This window comes from Cibotium barometz, chromosome 33 (assembly GCF_041138505.1).
Source record: "Cibotium barometz isolate CiBa-2024 chromosome 33, ASM4113850v1, whole genome shotgun sequence".
NCBI classification, from domain to species: domain Eukaryota; kingdom Viridiplantae; phylum Streptophyta; class Polypodiopsida; order Cyatheales; family Cibotiaceae; genus Cibotium; species Cibotium barometz.
Genome location: NC_141078.1, coordinates 37,007,732 through 37,024,784, shown reverse-complemented (window position 1 = coordinate 37,024,784; position 17,053 = coordinate 37,007,732). Strand labels below are relative to the sequence as shown.

The 17,053-nt window shown below is 43.0% G+C and overlaps 1 protein-coding gene across 4 annotated transcripts in view; it reads left to right on the top strand.

Annotated features, from left to right (window-relative positions):
- The window catches only part of LOC147619524 (GABA transporter 1-like), a 63,080-nt gene that overhangs the window by 5,316 nt on the left and 40,711 nt on the right, over window positions 1-17,053 (top strand). For 3 of the 4 annotated variants that reach the window (XM_086773197.1, XM_086773196.1, XM_086773198.1), the window contains one exon: window positions 9,651-9,748. In XM_086773197.1, coding sequence (XP_086629323.1) covers window positions 9,651-9,748 — 98 coding nt within the window. The remainder of the gene's footprint in view (window positions 1-9,650; window positions 9,749-17,053) is intronic. The other variant, XM_086773200.1, reaches the window with a different exon arrangement.

Genomic DNA, 17,053 nt, shown 5'->3' with positions numbered 1-17,053 from the left:
TACTGAGCATAGCGTTCTTGTTCCCTTTTGTATCGTTCATCTTCCTGTCCCTGACGACTCCGCAAAGTCTTGAGAAAGTCATCGTCGATTGCCTCTGAACTCATGATATTATTTTGCTGTTTTTTTTGTTGTAATCAGACCAAAAATCCTAAATCTAGAGTTCTACATGCTTTCTAAACTCCCTAGGATCATGCTAGGTTGAAAACTAGACTTTCTAGCACTATACTATGCTGAAAATGAGCAAAAAGCTGATGCAAAAACGCAGATTTAACGCAAAAATGCAAACCCTAATCTTGCTCGTAAACCCTAAAACGCAAACCCTAATTCAGCATCCACTAAACATAAGCTAAGGACTGTCCTAGGATGACCTAAGCTTTGATACCAATGTAACATGCGTTGCGGAAGCGTGTTCATGATTAACGCTAAGCAAAGAAGATAACGCTAATCCTATGTTTAGCAAAGACACAAAAGAGAAGGAGAGATAGACCCAATCTACTGTATATTGCTAAAACATGCTATATATATAATGATCTTGTTGATTCACAGCTTCATGATGCATACCAAAGATCCTTGCAATCGAACAAGAGAAGCCCCTACTGATCCACCATTGTGTCCTTGCTGCCTTGCAGACTCTGACAAATGGATCCTCTTGATCTTTGAATGATGATTCTAATGAATGCCTAATGATCCTATTTATAGGAAAAAGGAATGAATTCGTAATCAAGTCGGTTTTGCCTATTTTTCCCACAAAACATTGTCCAAACAGTCATATTTTGTGTCCAAACTATGCCCAAAAGGTGTCCCAACGATTGGGCTATGTCTTGGGTACTTCTGGGAGCTTGTAGGGCTGCAAAATTTGCTCTAAAACTGTCCCTGAATCTGCCCATATATTTGCTAATGAGAATATACATGTCTATGAGCATTGGGATGAACAGATGCACATGACAAGAAAGCTATAAACAAGTGTTTGTGTGCATCTATGACTAAAACTTTCTTAAGTACTACAACAAAGAAAAGAAGACACACATCATGTATATTCCTTAAGTACTACGACCAAGGAAACATGTAACGCTAGTGTTTCATTTGGAAATACTAAACCATAATTGCCACTTGCAACAACTATGAAAGATGTTAGTGAAACACAAACCATAATTGCCACTTGCAACAACTATGAAAGATGTTAATGAAACACAAACCACTACTAAGGCATCAAATAACATCATACCTTTGTATACTTAAGAAGTTCTTGAATCCTCAAAAACTTCATAATGAATGTTCTTCGACATCAAAGGGATTTATTTGCATGTTTTACGACATCAAAGATATTTCTCTTGTGGTTAGAAATGACATGGAGTTCAATGAAACAAGTTTGTGCAACTATTACAAGTTTTTAGCAAAGTGTTCTATAATGTGGTAAAATTCAATTGAGATTACATATAGTGTAGGGATAGCTACACAACTCCCAAGCCCACTAGTGGATATGTACCTATCTACTTGTCTGCTCTTGCAACCACTCTCGGCACTACAACCATGTGACTCAATAGCCAGCTATGTCTCTATGGACATGTCTTTGGGTTACCATGCTAACATTTAAACGCTAGCAGTACCGTCCAAACACACCTCTACAAGTGTGGGCTCACTGGACATCTCCACTAAGTCAAACATTAGACAAAAAACCAGTGGTAAATCATTCTCAACTATAGACAACAATTCCATAAACCATTTTCAACTAAGTCAAACCAGTGGTAAATCATTCTCAACTATAGACAACAATTCCATAAACCATTTTCAACCACGAACAAGGTATGGGCAGAAAGGCGGTGGGACTACCCAGGTTGCTGTCGGCCAGTGTGCAAGAGGAAGGACATCTGTTAGCTGTGCAGCAAGTCAGGTGTATTGTCCAGGGGACTTGGCTGATAGCAGGTCGGCCAGCCTACCAAGGCATTCAAGGCCTATAAATAGGCAAAGCTTGGTTCACTATCACTCATTCAGTCCAGCCAGGACTAAGTCATAGACTAGGCATAGATTAGGGTATCTACCTTTTCAAGAAGACATCCTATGGCTGGAAAGATTGTACTACCTTTTTGTACATTATAATATATTGAATACTCATGTATCTCTTTCTCTCCTCTCTCTCTTTTGTATGTGTTTTTGCATCAGTATGTTCCAAGATGGTGTTAAGGGTTGAAAGAAGCCTCCCAGAGCTTCCGCATGTGACATTGGTATTAGAACATTAGGCTCAGAAAGGCTAAACACTAATTCAGTCCTAGATGAAGGTGCGCAGCTCCAAGGTACAGGAAAGTGCACAGGTACGAGGCCCAAGGAAAGGAACACAAGGCATGGAAGAATTCCCAGGAGTTTGGTTGGTGGTGTTCCACAAAATTCAAGGGAATGGTAGTCCTGTGAGTCGGGTGCCACTTGGGGTACACCAGGAAAGGCTCTCATGCAATGGTTCTAGGGAGGATGATCCTTAAAGGGGTGGAGTGAGAGTGTCAGACTCAATACTCAGGAAAGGAGACCAGAGACAGTGTTCAGGGATAGGCTAGGAATGGAATGGGGACTAGATGGAACAGATGCAGAGATCTTCATTAGAGTTAGAGTGGATTTGGAGCCCGGGTGGGCTTTTCAGTGAAAAGGTTGCCAAGAAGGGAAGGATGACAGGTTGGGACTTCGTGAGTAGACAATGAGATGATGACAGTCATCCAAGAACACAGATTGGAATCCTGTCATCAAGTTTAGCAAAGGAGGATGTCATGTGCAAGACATGCACTGGCTAATCCCAGGGCTAATCTTGAAGGCAAACAAGATAAAGAACTAGATAGAACCAGTTTTGGAGCTGACTGTGGAGCTATAGCAGCTAAGGTATGGGCAGAAAGGCGGTGGGAATAAAGTTGTCAGCTAGTGTGCAAGAGGAAGGACATTTGTCGGCTGCAGCAAGTCAGGTGTATTGTCTAGGGGACCTGGCCGATAGCAAGTCGGCCAGTCCACCAAGGCATTCAAGGCCTATAAATAGGCAAAGCTTGGCTCACTGTCACTCATTCAGTAGGACTGAGTCATAGACTAGGCAGAGATTAGGGTATCTATCTTTTCGAGAAGACAAGCTATGGTTGTAAATATCTTTCCTTAGTGCTAGGCTTCATTATGGTTGAGTTTGCCCTGCATCTCCGGAGGTTTGACAGAAACTCAGTACGAAGGCCTTTGTGTGAATATATGCTCTTATGTGTGTGTGTGTGGAGTGCGTGTGTGAGAGCATATCTTGATATAGAGTTCTACACCCACTATCGAGCATTGATGACGTTAATGGGGATGTCGTAGTATCTAGTCCATACTATGCATAATGGAGTTGATAGTTATATAGTCTTGTGGGTTGGTATATAACATGCACGTTCCTAAAAGGTGAATTTGGGCATGTTCCTGGATTCATCTAGGTATATAGCTCAGCCGTATTAGCAGACATGCAGATTTCACATTGTGAAGTTTTCGTCCGAGTTGCGGCCAGTTGATATTGTGCTAATTCTTTCTATCTTTAGCGGTGCATTTGCCCTATCAACTACTTATTTGCTGTACTAATTCTTTCTATTTGCTACTTCCCTTAGTGCTAGGCTTCATTATGGTTGAGTCTACCCTACATCTCCGGAGGTTTGATAGAAACTCAGTACGAAGGCCTTTGTGTGAATATATGCTTTTGTGTGCGGAGTGTGTGTGAGAGAGCATATCTTGATACAGAGTTCTACACGCAATGTTGGGCACTGATGACGTTAGTGGGGATATCGTAGTATCTAGTCCATACTATTCATAATGGAGTTGATAGTTATATAGTCTTGTGGGTTGACTACCATGAGTATCTAACATGCACATTCCTAAAAGGTGAATTTGGGCATGTTCCTGGTTTCATCTGGGTATATATATATATTATACTCAGCTCTGTGTGTGTGTGTGTGTGTGTGTCTTCTCTCTCTTTTGTGTGTGTTTTGCATTAGCATGTTCCAAGATGGTGTTTAGGGCTGAAAGAAGACTCCTAGAGCTTCCTCATGTGAAATTGGGTCCTCGTATAAACTTCATAAAATATTTCCAAAACACAAAGTAGTACATGTTGGCTTTTTTTTTGGGGGTGATGTTTGCATGGTAAAGTTGAACTGCGTCCACTTTGTCTAAAAAACTCCAAACCCTTCCCTCCATTTGGTTAAGTAATTCCGTACTCATGGATATACTCTTCTCGAGTTAAAATATCCAAAGGAGCTATCTCTTATATAACCTTCACTGGCTCTCAGAAGCTCTGAGAGCGCGGTTAACAACACCACACAGGGAATTATACTAACTACACTAGGAAGAAGCCTGCAAGCTGTGGCGGTAGATTATATAGTTGTTGATGATTTTGTTGAAGTTGAGAACATATATCCGGTTTTTGTCATTGTCATGTGTGTGAGAGCTCTCTTGTTCTGTTGTGGTTTTCATTCATTTGCTCAATCCCGACTCCTAGAGTCTGTTATGTGTTGCACAGTTTTTTTAGAATACACAGATAATCAAGTTGTGTGAATTAAAGAGTTTTTCTTTGGTTTTGGTTTAATTATGTGTTGCGTGGATGGAGCTCTTTAGAAGACAAGGCGATAACTAAAGAACTGTTTAAGGTTGAGTTTGTGTTGGGCCAGCCAGCCTGAGTAGGGGTTGATTCTGTGTCAGCCAGACATCAGAATAGTTAGCAGGTTGTGTTGGGAACCTGTTCTGATCTATTTGGGTTGATAGGAAGCAATTCTAAGGCATAGCTGACTGTTTTAGGTCTGTCTGAGAACAGCTATCAGAAGGCTTGGTGTTTTACAGGCTTTCTGTGGTAGCAACATAGTTGTCTGGTACGATATCGTACGGTTCGTACAATACCATACTGTCACCAGGAGGTGAAACTTTTTGCAGTTGTTTTCCTTATTTACATTTCTTTATAAATATATATTTTTCTTTTCTTTCTCTTTGGTTGCTGTTGCTTTCCCCCGGGATCTCTTGGAAGGGCTTGGGCCATTGCAATGTCAGAATGGGTCAGCCAGTGGGACTTTGGACCAGTGGTTGGCTAAGCCTGAGAATTGCACTGAAAGATGAATGACAGTGTCCAGGACATGGGCACTGAAAGATGAATGACAGTGTCCAGGACATGGCCACTGAATGAGGGTATAGGCTAGTTTACACTAGTAAGTGGCCGCCACCGAAATGTGAATGTATCTTGAATTCTAAGCAAATTCTGAAGTGACCATAGTGGTCAAAGATGGTCAGGAGACCAGAAGGAATGCAGATGACATCATCCCTAAAATCTAGGGAACTGCTATTTTTGGCAGTGTCGGAATTGAAAAGTGTTCGCGTCAATTTGTGCAGAATGTCAAGGGGACCAAAAGCTGACAAAGGACTGTTGTGAGAATGTGAACCAGTCAGGAGATTTTTAGCCTGGAAGATTGCATGTGGAAAAGGCTTAAAAATGTGCCAAGTGTCAAATTTTGGTGCATTTTCCTCATAGAGAAGAGGGAAGCGTGGGAATTTGGGAAGAGGAGGCTCATTTGCAGCCATCGTGTAGTTTTGTTGCAGGAAAATCAGCTATGGTGGTGCACTCCCTTGCCCTACAACTCATGAATTGAGGGTTGAGCTTGCTCCCCACAGCCTCTCTCTCTCTTTCTCTCTCTTGGAGACTATGGAAATGCTCTCATGAGATAAAATCAGGTACAGTTGTGTGAATTTCATGCTTATATGCAAAGGTTAGTTGCCTCCTTGAACAGGAACAGGTGTAGTTGGTTCCTACACCAAAGCAGGGACGGAAGAGGATAATAACCTCTTCAATACAATGCTGTTTCAGCACTGTTTAGGTGCTGTTTTTGGGCTGTTATGTTGCCCGGTTGATGCCAAAATGCAGTAGGACTTTTCTAAAGTCTTCCAGTACAGTACAAGGGTTATTTTGGGCTGAAAACAAAGCTGAAAACAGGTCTGTGCAGAAAATTACAGCAAGCTGAATTGTGATGTTTTGGACTCCATTGGGTAGCCTGATGCCTATGGAAGTGAAGCCTGTCAGTTGGGACTCATTCTGAGATGTTATGGAAAAGTTTTAGTGCAGTTATGCTGGCAAATTTCTCCCAGAATTTGTAAAACTCAGCTGATGCAAGTAGAGTGCTTTGTTGCACTTGTGCTTTGTAATTTCCAACCTTTTAACAATAAAGAAATACCGCAAGGGGCGCCGGACTTCGGGGCCAATGTGTTGTTGAGCGAGGGAGCGAGGATTCTGTGATTGTGTGTCTGAGTAAGTCCAGGTTATTTGTGAATGAATTACCGCTTTATGTGTCCATAGACCGGTTTTATGGTTCCATTGCCGGGATAGTGTCCTCTTTTCTGCAAGAGCCCGGACAGGATTGGATTGGGTGAACAAGAGACACGCATAGTGAGGTACAACTGATTACAGGTGAGAAAGAGTACGGTCTCTTTCTTTGGATACAGGTTCCCTTAAACTTTCAGTTGACAGTATGACAGACAAAGGGAAAGGCAAGCTCCCTGCCGAAGAGAGTTCCTCTTCTACTCGCAGACAGCGTATAGAGATGACAGGTGCCCAGGTGTCAGCCTCTGCTCGGACGGAGCCAGTAGTACAGCCAGCCTCGTTAGAGGAAGAACAGGAATAGGAGGATTTGTTTCAGGCACAGCTTCTTAGCATGCTTGGAACTTTTCAGCAGCTAGTTAAGAATCCCAGAATGAAGAAATTTTTGCAGTCACGTACAGGGGATTCCCAAGTTGAAGCATCCCAGCATGCAATAGAGAGGGCACAGGAACAAATGCCAAGGATGCCACAGCATGTAGAGCAGACACCAGCAGTGGCAGCTGATCCAGTGCAGCATGTTACACAGGCACAGGTATAGGCATTTAATGGCCAAGGCAGTAATGTGCAAAGGGTCATGCCGACCATTCCTCCATTCATTGCTTCCCAGCCTGGCTATTTTGGTGGTGGGTCTGTTTTCCAGGCCATGGCTAGGCCGCCCACAGTTTTACCAGGACTGATGTCAAGAGGGTCACCAGGAATGATGCCTATGGAAGTTGTGAACCCTCTTTATGCCAATATAGGTGTGCAGTCCGGATTTCAAACTTATTTTAGTCCAGCTTTGGGGCCCGCAGCACCTGTCAGTGTGGCTGAATTTCCTCAACCTAGTGGACAAAGAGCAGTAAGGACTGATGCAGAAAAGGTGCAAAAGGATTACAAAGAAGGAGGTCAAGCAGTAAAGTTTGAGACTTTCAGTGGGATGCAGGACAAATTGAAAGCGCTGACTTTTATTCAGCAGTTTGATGCAGCATACACTGGGGGTAACTTTACAGAGTCTTCTAAGGTGCGGAAGGCTGCTACTTTCTTGAAAGGTAATGCATTGCAATGGTGGACTTCACTCTTGATGCAAGGACAAGCACCAGCTACATGGGTTCAGTTTAAGCAGCAGTTCTCTTTTGCCTGGCTTACAAATACTTTTGAAGTGGATGTTATGACAGCATGGCACAAACTTGATGCAGCCAAGTGTGTAAATTTGGAAGAGTATAATAAGAAGTTTTGGGATGCACTCTTGCCAGTAACTTCCTACAGGACAGTGCCATTGTCAGAGCAAATAGAGAAGTATTGCTGTGGTTTGCCCAAAGAAATCAGGGATTATTGCATTAAGACCAATGTTTCTAATATGACTCAGCTCATTGAGAATGCAAACATGGCTAATGCATTGCTACAGGGAGGTTCACGTGGCTTTAAGAGCACAGTGAAGAAGGAACCTCAAGACAAAGGACAGAAGAGGCCACTATATGGCAAGTCATTTGAAGAGAGAAAGGCATTGATGCAAGCTGGGAAATGTTTCATCTGTGAACAGAAAGGGCATATGGCTGCAAAATGTCCACAATAGCCACCAAAAGATGCGGAGGATAAACAAGGGCCACCCAAGAAGAAGACAATGCCGAGTGCAGGATTGATACCTGACATGGTTGGTGATCAGCCATGTGATGATGCGACAGAATTGTGCAGAGCATGGGGTAAAATCAGAGATGCTACAGTGCTGATTTTCTTTGACCCTGGTGCTCGAGCCAACTTTATTTCACCAGCATTGGCAGCCAAGTTAGGAATTCGTGCTGAAGAGATGGGACCAGTTGGACAGGCTGATTTGGCATGCCCTGGGCATTCAGTTCCTGTCACTCCCATACTTGGCAAACTTCACATGCATATACAGAGTTATGTCGACACAGAGGAGTTTCTTATCATGCCCTTGGAAGGATGTGATGTCCTATTGGGAATTCCATGGTGTCATAGGAAACATGCAGTGTTGGATGCTTTCAACAGGAAAATCACAATTGTACATAGGGATAAGACTCATGTTCTGGATGTGAAGCTGAAAGGAGAGTCTGTCCCAGTTATTTCTGCTTTTTGAAGCTGAATTCTGAATGACCTGTACATTTGTATTATATGTTTGGCAATGTACAGTTTTGACATTTTTTGTCAATGACTTAATCAATGAATGAACTTTCAGTGCTTTGAAGTTGTATCTGTTACGCTTCAAATGAATGATTTACATGTTGTGACACTAATAGTACAAGATATATGCTATCGCCCTGTGTTGCATCCGGAAATATGTATTTGAAAGGCTTGAACCTGCGATGGCACAAATGGTAGTGGGGAATTCCTATCATCGCCCTGTGTCATCCGTTGGCAGGAGATACATGCGATGACACTAATCACCTGGGGAATCTTGTGATCGTCCTGTGTCATCCGTTTGCATGTGGACTTGCAATCGAGGTCGCTTGCTTCTTTCAAGAGGGGGGTATGTCACCAGGAGGTGAAACTTTTTGCAGTTGTTTTCCTTATTTACATTTCTTTATAAATATATATTTTTCTTTTCTTTCTCTTTGGTTGCTGTTGCTTTCCCCCGGGATCTCTTGGAAGGGCTTGGGCCGGTGGCAGCCAAGAGAGTTTATGATTAGACAAAGGTCAGCTGCTTAGTTCTGAGAGGCTTTAGGACAAGGACTTGAGGCTAGTGGACGACGGAGGACACTTTGGGACTCTGAAGAGCAGATTTCTGACAGGATACAAAGAGAGGACTTAGGAGGCAGAGTCTCAGCACTTCTTAATCAGTTGGAGGTGAGTTTAGTCAGCTGGATGTCAGCTCTGGTCAGGAGGGGCTGTTAGGTAGTAGATCAGTGCCATTGGAAATAGGAGCTAACCTTAGAGGACAACCTGAGTCAGCTGTTGGATTGATTAGGGAGGTTGGGAGGGTATCGAAGTATCCCATTGGGGAAGCTGAGGACTAAGGAATAGTGGCTTGGTGTTCTGGTGCCTTCTATTGTTATTTTTACTAGGCTGTGGTGCTTGTGATAGACTCCTCTCACGGTGGTGTGCTTCAGACGGAGCTATAGAGGCAGTATCTCCTGAAGCCATCAACGTCTTCAAAAGATTACTAGGGTTTATGAGGAAAAAAAGGTGTTACAAAGTATCCAAGTGTTACATTATGTCCATGAAATGACTCAATCATGGAAACTCAAATAAAATCCCAAATTAGAGCTGAAAGAAAAAACAGTTATGTAAATTTCAGTGGTACAGTGATCAATGATACAATGAGAGAGAGAGACAAAGAGAGGATTAGAATTAATTGTACTCTTTCATTCTCCTTGTACAGGACCTACTTGGGCTTATTATGTCGTGGCTCCTTTACAGTACATAATCTGCTTCATGGCTGTCACATCAGCGATACTACTTGGTGGTCAGACATTAGAGGTATTTAACTAGTTTTTCAGCGGCTTTTGTTGAACTTTTGTTCATTATTTCTCATGCAATATGACTCAAGTGTAAAGTTTAAAAAAAGTGTAGTGTATAATCATTGCCAATAGCTTTCTAACACTTGAATAATATTTTTTAAATCCTAGTAACATGCGTCTTTCAAGATTGGTTGAGTGCACAAGGGGGGTGAGTATGAGAAATTTTGTCACCGTGCAGGGGGGGCGAGTATGAATTGGTTGAAGGAGGCGAGTATGATAAAGAGCAAGGGGGGCGAGTATGAATTGGTTGAGGGAGGCGAGCATGATAGAAGGCCATGGGATATGACTTTCAGCAGTTTTTGTTGAACTTTTGTTCATTATTTCTCATGCAATATGACAAGTGTAAAGTTTAAGAAAAGTGTAGTGTACAATCATTGCCAATATAGCTTTCTAACACTTGAATTGTATTTTTTAAATCCAAGTAACATGTCTCTTTCAAGATCTGTCATACAATGGGGCTAACCATGAATTTCTAAGTCATGTTACCTCTCCTTTTGCATATTCATGCTGCAAGAGAATCTTCAAATCGAATGATAGTCAGGACAATTGAGTTGTTGCATGCTTGTACCTAGGCCAGATTAAGCAGCAGGACAGGGAAGGCTTGGTTGCCCTGGCAATGTTGTCCCTCATGCTGTGATTGAGCTGGTAGGTGTTAGATATCAACGGTTCACCCTTGTTGGGTATTTTGGAGCTTCATGTGTGTGCACCATCCCGTGTGTGTCCATCCTGTTTGTGTACCCGCTTCTGTCTCTATGTGAACAGCCCCTAAAGGGGTGTGAACACTCACTTATATGTATGTGAGTTAAGGTGTGTGAAACCACTCTTATGAATGGATAGGGTAAGTGTGCCATGTGGCACACTCCTATTTGTGTGTGCGATCATTGTGAGTCAAAAGATAAGGCCTAGGGCCTATAAAAGCATTGTACTTGGTGAAGCATTACAACAAAAAAAGTCAATATCATTGAGTCGTGCAATCTATTCTCTCTCTCTAGAGCTTTGTTCTCTCTCAGATTTGACATTCCAAGTTCACAGCTCTAGTCTTTGTTTTCTTTTGTACCATGATGAGATTTCTCATAGACATATTGGGTCTTTTGAAGACTCATATGTGTACCTAGGGATTACATTTACGACTCTGCCAGGAAGATTTACTATGGCACAGGCAGCTAGGGATAGACTCACACGAGGGTATGCAGCTCTGGCCATGCTAGAGAGACAATGTCACCAGGTACACTTCCAGGAGCCCCGTACGAAGGGGTGGTTGTTTGACACACTAGTCACCCCTGCTTTGATGTATGCTGCAGCAGTATGGGCACCTGGGCTCGCCACCTCCACATGGTCTCAGATAGAGAGATTCTCATGCTCTCACGGATGATCCGCAGCAAACCCTCCATCCCACATGACATTGTCCGGACGGAGTTTGCTGCACCTCCTATACTAGTAGAGGCCCTCTTCCAGATGATCTGCTTCATACAGAGGATCAGAGATATGCCATCAGATCGACTCTCACATAGAGCTTTTGAGGCGTCCAAGCAGCTCGTAGAGAGTGGAGATAGGAGATCATGGTATTCACAGATGATACAGTGGCTCACTCAGCATGGTCTTGACATAGATTACCTGCCACCTTCCCAGTATGATATACATGCACCACACATCCAGCTCTCTCACAGTGAGAGGAACAGAGTCCTTCGGTAGGATTTATGGCAGCGATACACTCAAGAGACTTGGGTTACACCCAGTCAGCCTCTACCGCCGACGATGCTATACTACAGAGATTAGTTTATGCGTATCTCAGCGGATGGATTCATACAGAGACCTGGATACATGGATGTGTACATGCCTCACAATGCCCGAGTGGTGATTGGCCAGCTCAGAGTGTCATCACACCAGCTTGAGATTGAGGCAGGTAGGGCAGCACGGATCCCCAAAGCAGAGAGGATATGCAGACTATGCCAGGAGGAGGTTGAGAGTGAGGAACATTATGTATGCAGATGCAGAGCATATAGTGTCATTAGAGAGAGATACACCACGGACATCCCTCACTCCGCCAGATCATGGAGTCCGCAGACCAGCGTAGATTTGGCCAATTCTTGCTAGAGACACAGTGCCACAGAGAGACACTGCTACGGACTCATACCACAGGGAGAGGTGGGTGACAGCTCCAGCTCACTGATTTCTTCCAGAGATCTATCCCAGTGCCTACCTTGCCATAGGAGGGGGTTACACTTCAGCGCGCGAGCCAGACGGAGATCGAGAGCACGAGGCTACTAGACTCCCAGACTACATCAGAGGGAGATCACAGAGATACGGGCTCGACATCAGCACCATATCCAGGAGCGGCTAGCTCACTTACACTCACACCCGGAGATCATGCTCCGAGGTATTTTTGCCTCACGATCGCCTATGTATCACATATTACACCCCCATTATGGTACTGGTTGGAGCTAGATAGATCTGCATTGCATTCTTGTATACCCTGCGCATATAGGTTGCATACTGAGCCTCTAGCAGTAGTGCTCCATCCATCACACTCCCCCACTAGCTGAGTACTTTCATAGTTTATTTCATGTTCATTTTGTCCTTTTTTTTTCTGGACATCCAGAAGACATTGACAGTTGTACATTGATTTGTCTCATGGGTCGAGTTCGGCCTCTAGTAGACGTTAATACAGCTTTCTTTCTCTCTCTCTCTCTCTCTCTCTCTCTCTCTCTACACACTCATAGCCATGGACATCTTTGAAACACCTTAGCTCAGCTGCATACCTGTGCTAACTCGAGGACTAACAATTGGTATTAGAGCCTGGTTTGTGTATTCGCTTTGTCATTAGGGTTTTTCTGGTTTCTTGCTTCTCTGCATGCCCATGCTCCCTGCTCTGAGCCCTCTGGAGTCTGCTTCTCTCTGCACACCTGCCTTACTGCTGCCTCTGCTCGTTTTCATGCACTTCTGCTTGGGCCGCTGCTGCTGACCCGCGCACCGCCAGCCCATGGGTGCAGCCAGTGGAACAGGCGCCGCTGCTGTCTGTCTTACAGAACCTATATAAAGGCACTTTAACCTCATTCAAAGCATTATCTCTTAAGTGCTTGCAAGAACCCCGGCTGGTGTGCGGCCCGAGGCAATCCTAGACAAAGAACACAAGCAGAAGGAGAGGAGATCATGACCAGAAGAACTTTTTGAAGACAAGCTGTATTTTCAGCAATAACCTTTTGTTTGCATCATAGATAGGTATGCATGATTCGGATCTACAATCCAAGAACCATTGTATATATGGGCATTCAACAATATACACTGGTTACATCTCTTGTCTTCCGTGTGTTTGCAAGTTAAGTAGGATTAGCATTAATCTCTCTTGCTTAGTGTTAATCAAGATTGGGCTTCCATAGGCATGTAACACCTTTGATCCTTAAAGCACCAGCAAAGGGTACGTTTTGCACTCAAAGCACTTTCTTTTTTCAGGCCTATTTTTGAGCATCCTCTTGCTTCTTTCAGAGGCACCAATTAGCGGAGTGATCTGGACTCATACACGTGTAAGAGAGGCCTTCATCCACGGCCTTCTAGATAAAAGAGAGACAGTTTGGTTTTGCCTTTCTTGGGTCTTTCTTGAGAAGCATCTTCATTGTCTTGAAAGTTGTTACATCGCAGCCTCACCATAGCCATGGGAGCGAGGAGGGGAAGAAAACTTGGCTCAGATTCACCACCCAACCATAGATATAATGTGTGTATGTCCACACACACTCACCTAGCTATGTGTAGGCCTGCCCATATACATTGGCCGGCCATCCGACCGCCCAGTCACCCGACCATCCAGCTCTATGCCGGTTATGGTACTCCGAGGCATCTCACCCCTGAATCCCACTAGCTCCCGCCGGCCATGCTCCGAGGCTTGGACTCCGCTAATTTTCGAGCCGTAAGCGTATTACACGCTACGTGACATTACCCCCCCTTTAAGAATAGTTTTCGGAAACAAACAGGGAAAAAGATTTGGTAAACGTTCTTAGTTGGTTTCATGTTGACGCTTCCTTCGGCCCATCCTTCCACGTAGTAAGTGCCTATTGATACATAGTATATCTTGTGTTCCGATCTTTGAACCCAAGAATCATCTTTGGTTCATGTGGAAGTGATTGTGGCACCAAGAACCCAACCAAAACTTAGGACAAACTACGTTGTCCTGGTGGACCACTGTTTTTCGTATTGTCATGAAAAACTGGATACACTAGAGAGCTCTCTGGCAACTCAAGTTTGTAGGCTATGCAACTATCTATAGCTCTAAGGCTGTAGGAGATCTAGATTGGAATTCATATATCAAAATAAATGGAGTAAATCCAGTCACTGAATGTTTCAAATTATTCTAAGCAAATTCCAAATATGCCAGGAACCTCTTCCAATTGGGTTGCCTGTTTGCTAACATATGCACGAAGCATATCCTCTAGCACTTGTTTGTTGACTCTCTCTACCTGACCATTAAGCTACAGATGGTCGGCCATACACATACTCAGAGGAGTTTCCAACTTTTTGAAGATTTCCCTTCAAAAGGACTATCAAACTTCCTCCTATCTCTATTAGACACTATATGGGCGGGCACGCCATATAGTTTGTAGAGATGTTCAATAAAGAGCCTAGCAAGCTCAGATGTTTTCACATCCTTTCAAGTCGGAATAATCTTGGCCAGCTTAGTCAACCTATTCATTTTTCCCTTCAAGAATAGTTTTGGTCTGCAAAAACGGCCAAGAAAGTTATAAACAAGTGTTTGTGTACAGACCGTACGGTCATCTATGCCTTTGACTTCCCTAAGAACTATGAGAAGGGAACCATGAAGCACAACTTGTATTTTCCGTAAGTACTACAACAAATGAAACATATAGCGCTAGTGTTCCATTTGGAAGCACTTAAACCATAATTGCCACTTGCAACTATAAAAGATGTTAATAAAACACAAACCACTACTAAGGCATCGAATAACATCATGCCTTTGTATACCCGAGAAGTTCTCAAATCCTAAAAAGCTTCACAATGAATGTTCTCCGACTTCTTTGCTCGTTAGATATTTCTCTCTTGTGGTTAGAAACCACATGGAGTTCAATGCAACAAGTTTGCGCAACTATTACAAGTCTTTAGCAAAGTGACACCAAAGATATTTCTCTCATGTGGTTAGAAACCACATTATTACAAGTCTTTAGCAAAGTGACACCAAAGATATTTCTCTCATGTGGTTAGAAACCACATGGAGTTCAAACAGATAGTCCAGGGATAGATAGCTGCATTTTCCCCTCTTAAAAAGTTCTTGCGTACTTCCAAAAACAACGTACACATCTTGCAACGAAGATGATGTCTATGTGATCTATAGTGTCTACGTACTACTGAAAAATCAAGAGTAACATGCAAGCAATGAGAGTCGTACAACTCCCAAGCCCATGAGTAAAGATATGCCTATCCACATGTCTACTGTGGCAACCACTCTAATGCTTGGCATTACAACCATGTGACTCAACGGCCAGCTATGTCTCTACGGAAATGTCTATGGGTTACCATGTTGAATCTAAATGTTAGTAGTACTGTCCAGACACACCTTTACAAGCGCGGGCTCACTGGACACCTCTACTAAGTCAAACATTAGACAAATTGGTCGTAAATCATTCTATAAACCATTTTCAACCACGGACAATGATTACTGCAAAGCAAGAATTGAGAATTCCTTTCTTGTTTAACCGGTTTGTATATACATATGCTACGATATGCGGTTTAGGTATGCCTCCAACACACCTTACACAGATAGACAAACAAACTTAATCTCTATACTTCGAGATTGCTATGATATGAACATCACTCATCCGATTTGTGTTTACAACCAATATGAAGATTGCCGTATAATATTTCCTTGTTGCCTCCTCATTATGGTGGCGATGCACTATCTACTCGTACGTGGCAATATACTATCCAACGGTAACCGATGACAAACAAGGAATACTAGATCCTCATATAAACTTCATAAATATTTCCAAAACACAAATTAGTACAAGTTGGCTTTTTTTAAATTAAAATTTAATGGTGATGTTTGCTTGGTAAAGTTGAAGTGCCTTCACTTTAGCTTGTCTATCTAAAACGCCAAATCCTTCTCTTGATTTGGTTGAGTAACTCCCTACTCATGGATAAACTCTTTCCGAGTTGGAATATCTGAAGGAGCCATCTCTAACAAGATGCTCAAGCTACTTACTATGAAATGCTCATTAGATTGACCTTAAACCTTTGGCACTATGGCACAAAGTTTGGGGCATTCCAATACCAAATCATTGTTGATCAAATGATATCCAGTCAACAACTATGTCAATCTCTGAACTCTATGGTTCAGCATCAAAATATGAGTCTTGCTAGGCTGTGATAGTAGCCGTAGACTCAATTTCAGTGTGAATAATGTGAAAACACTTCGACACCTACCCAAGTACACACTGAACACGCCAATGAGGTGATAGCTCAAGTGGTGAAGGTGTTTGCCTAGGACCAAGAGGTCTTGGGCTCAAAACCCCCCTTGGTGCTTCCTTGGTGGCATTGCCTACGGGTGGATAAATAAGCGTCTACGGGCGGCCACCTACGGATGGTGAAAAATTGGTAACTATGGGAGGATCTTGGGCCAAAAGACTAGTTGGAAAAAAAAAGTACACTCTGAACACTCTTGGCAAGTTGCCCACACCAAATTGACAAGTTAGGCCTTTATCTAGAATATCTAAGGTTTGTGACTTTCATAAAATTTGAGCTCATTGGAAGTCAACAACCGATATCGGTTAAAAGAAACTACTACTTTTTCCCTTGATTCTACACAAGGTCAATTGGGCATGAAGGGTCCACCTTTGAGTGCTTTGTCTCGGTACATAATCCAAGAGATTTGTCTGATCGCTCTGGATCAGCAGTCATTCTTCTTCTCGCAAAAACCTCGACTAATCTCTCCGGATAAACACACCTTTCTGGCGAGGGAGGCGATGATTGTTGGAAAGTGCACGCGCATATAACAATACCATGCCTGAGTATAAAAACGATCAAGATAACTGTTGGCACTCTGTACTAGCAGCAACAATTTCAAGATCTACATGTAGTCACTCCAGATCAACACCAATCTGGAGTGGTGTTAATCTACGTGTAGTCACTCCAGATTAACACCAATCTGTTGTGGTTTGTCTCTGATCTTTCTGGATCAGCTCCAAACCTTGAGTTTACTTTTGAACCACGGTGTTCAGCCCTAAACTCGCAAGACATGTTAGGATACTCTGCTGAGCTCTCC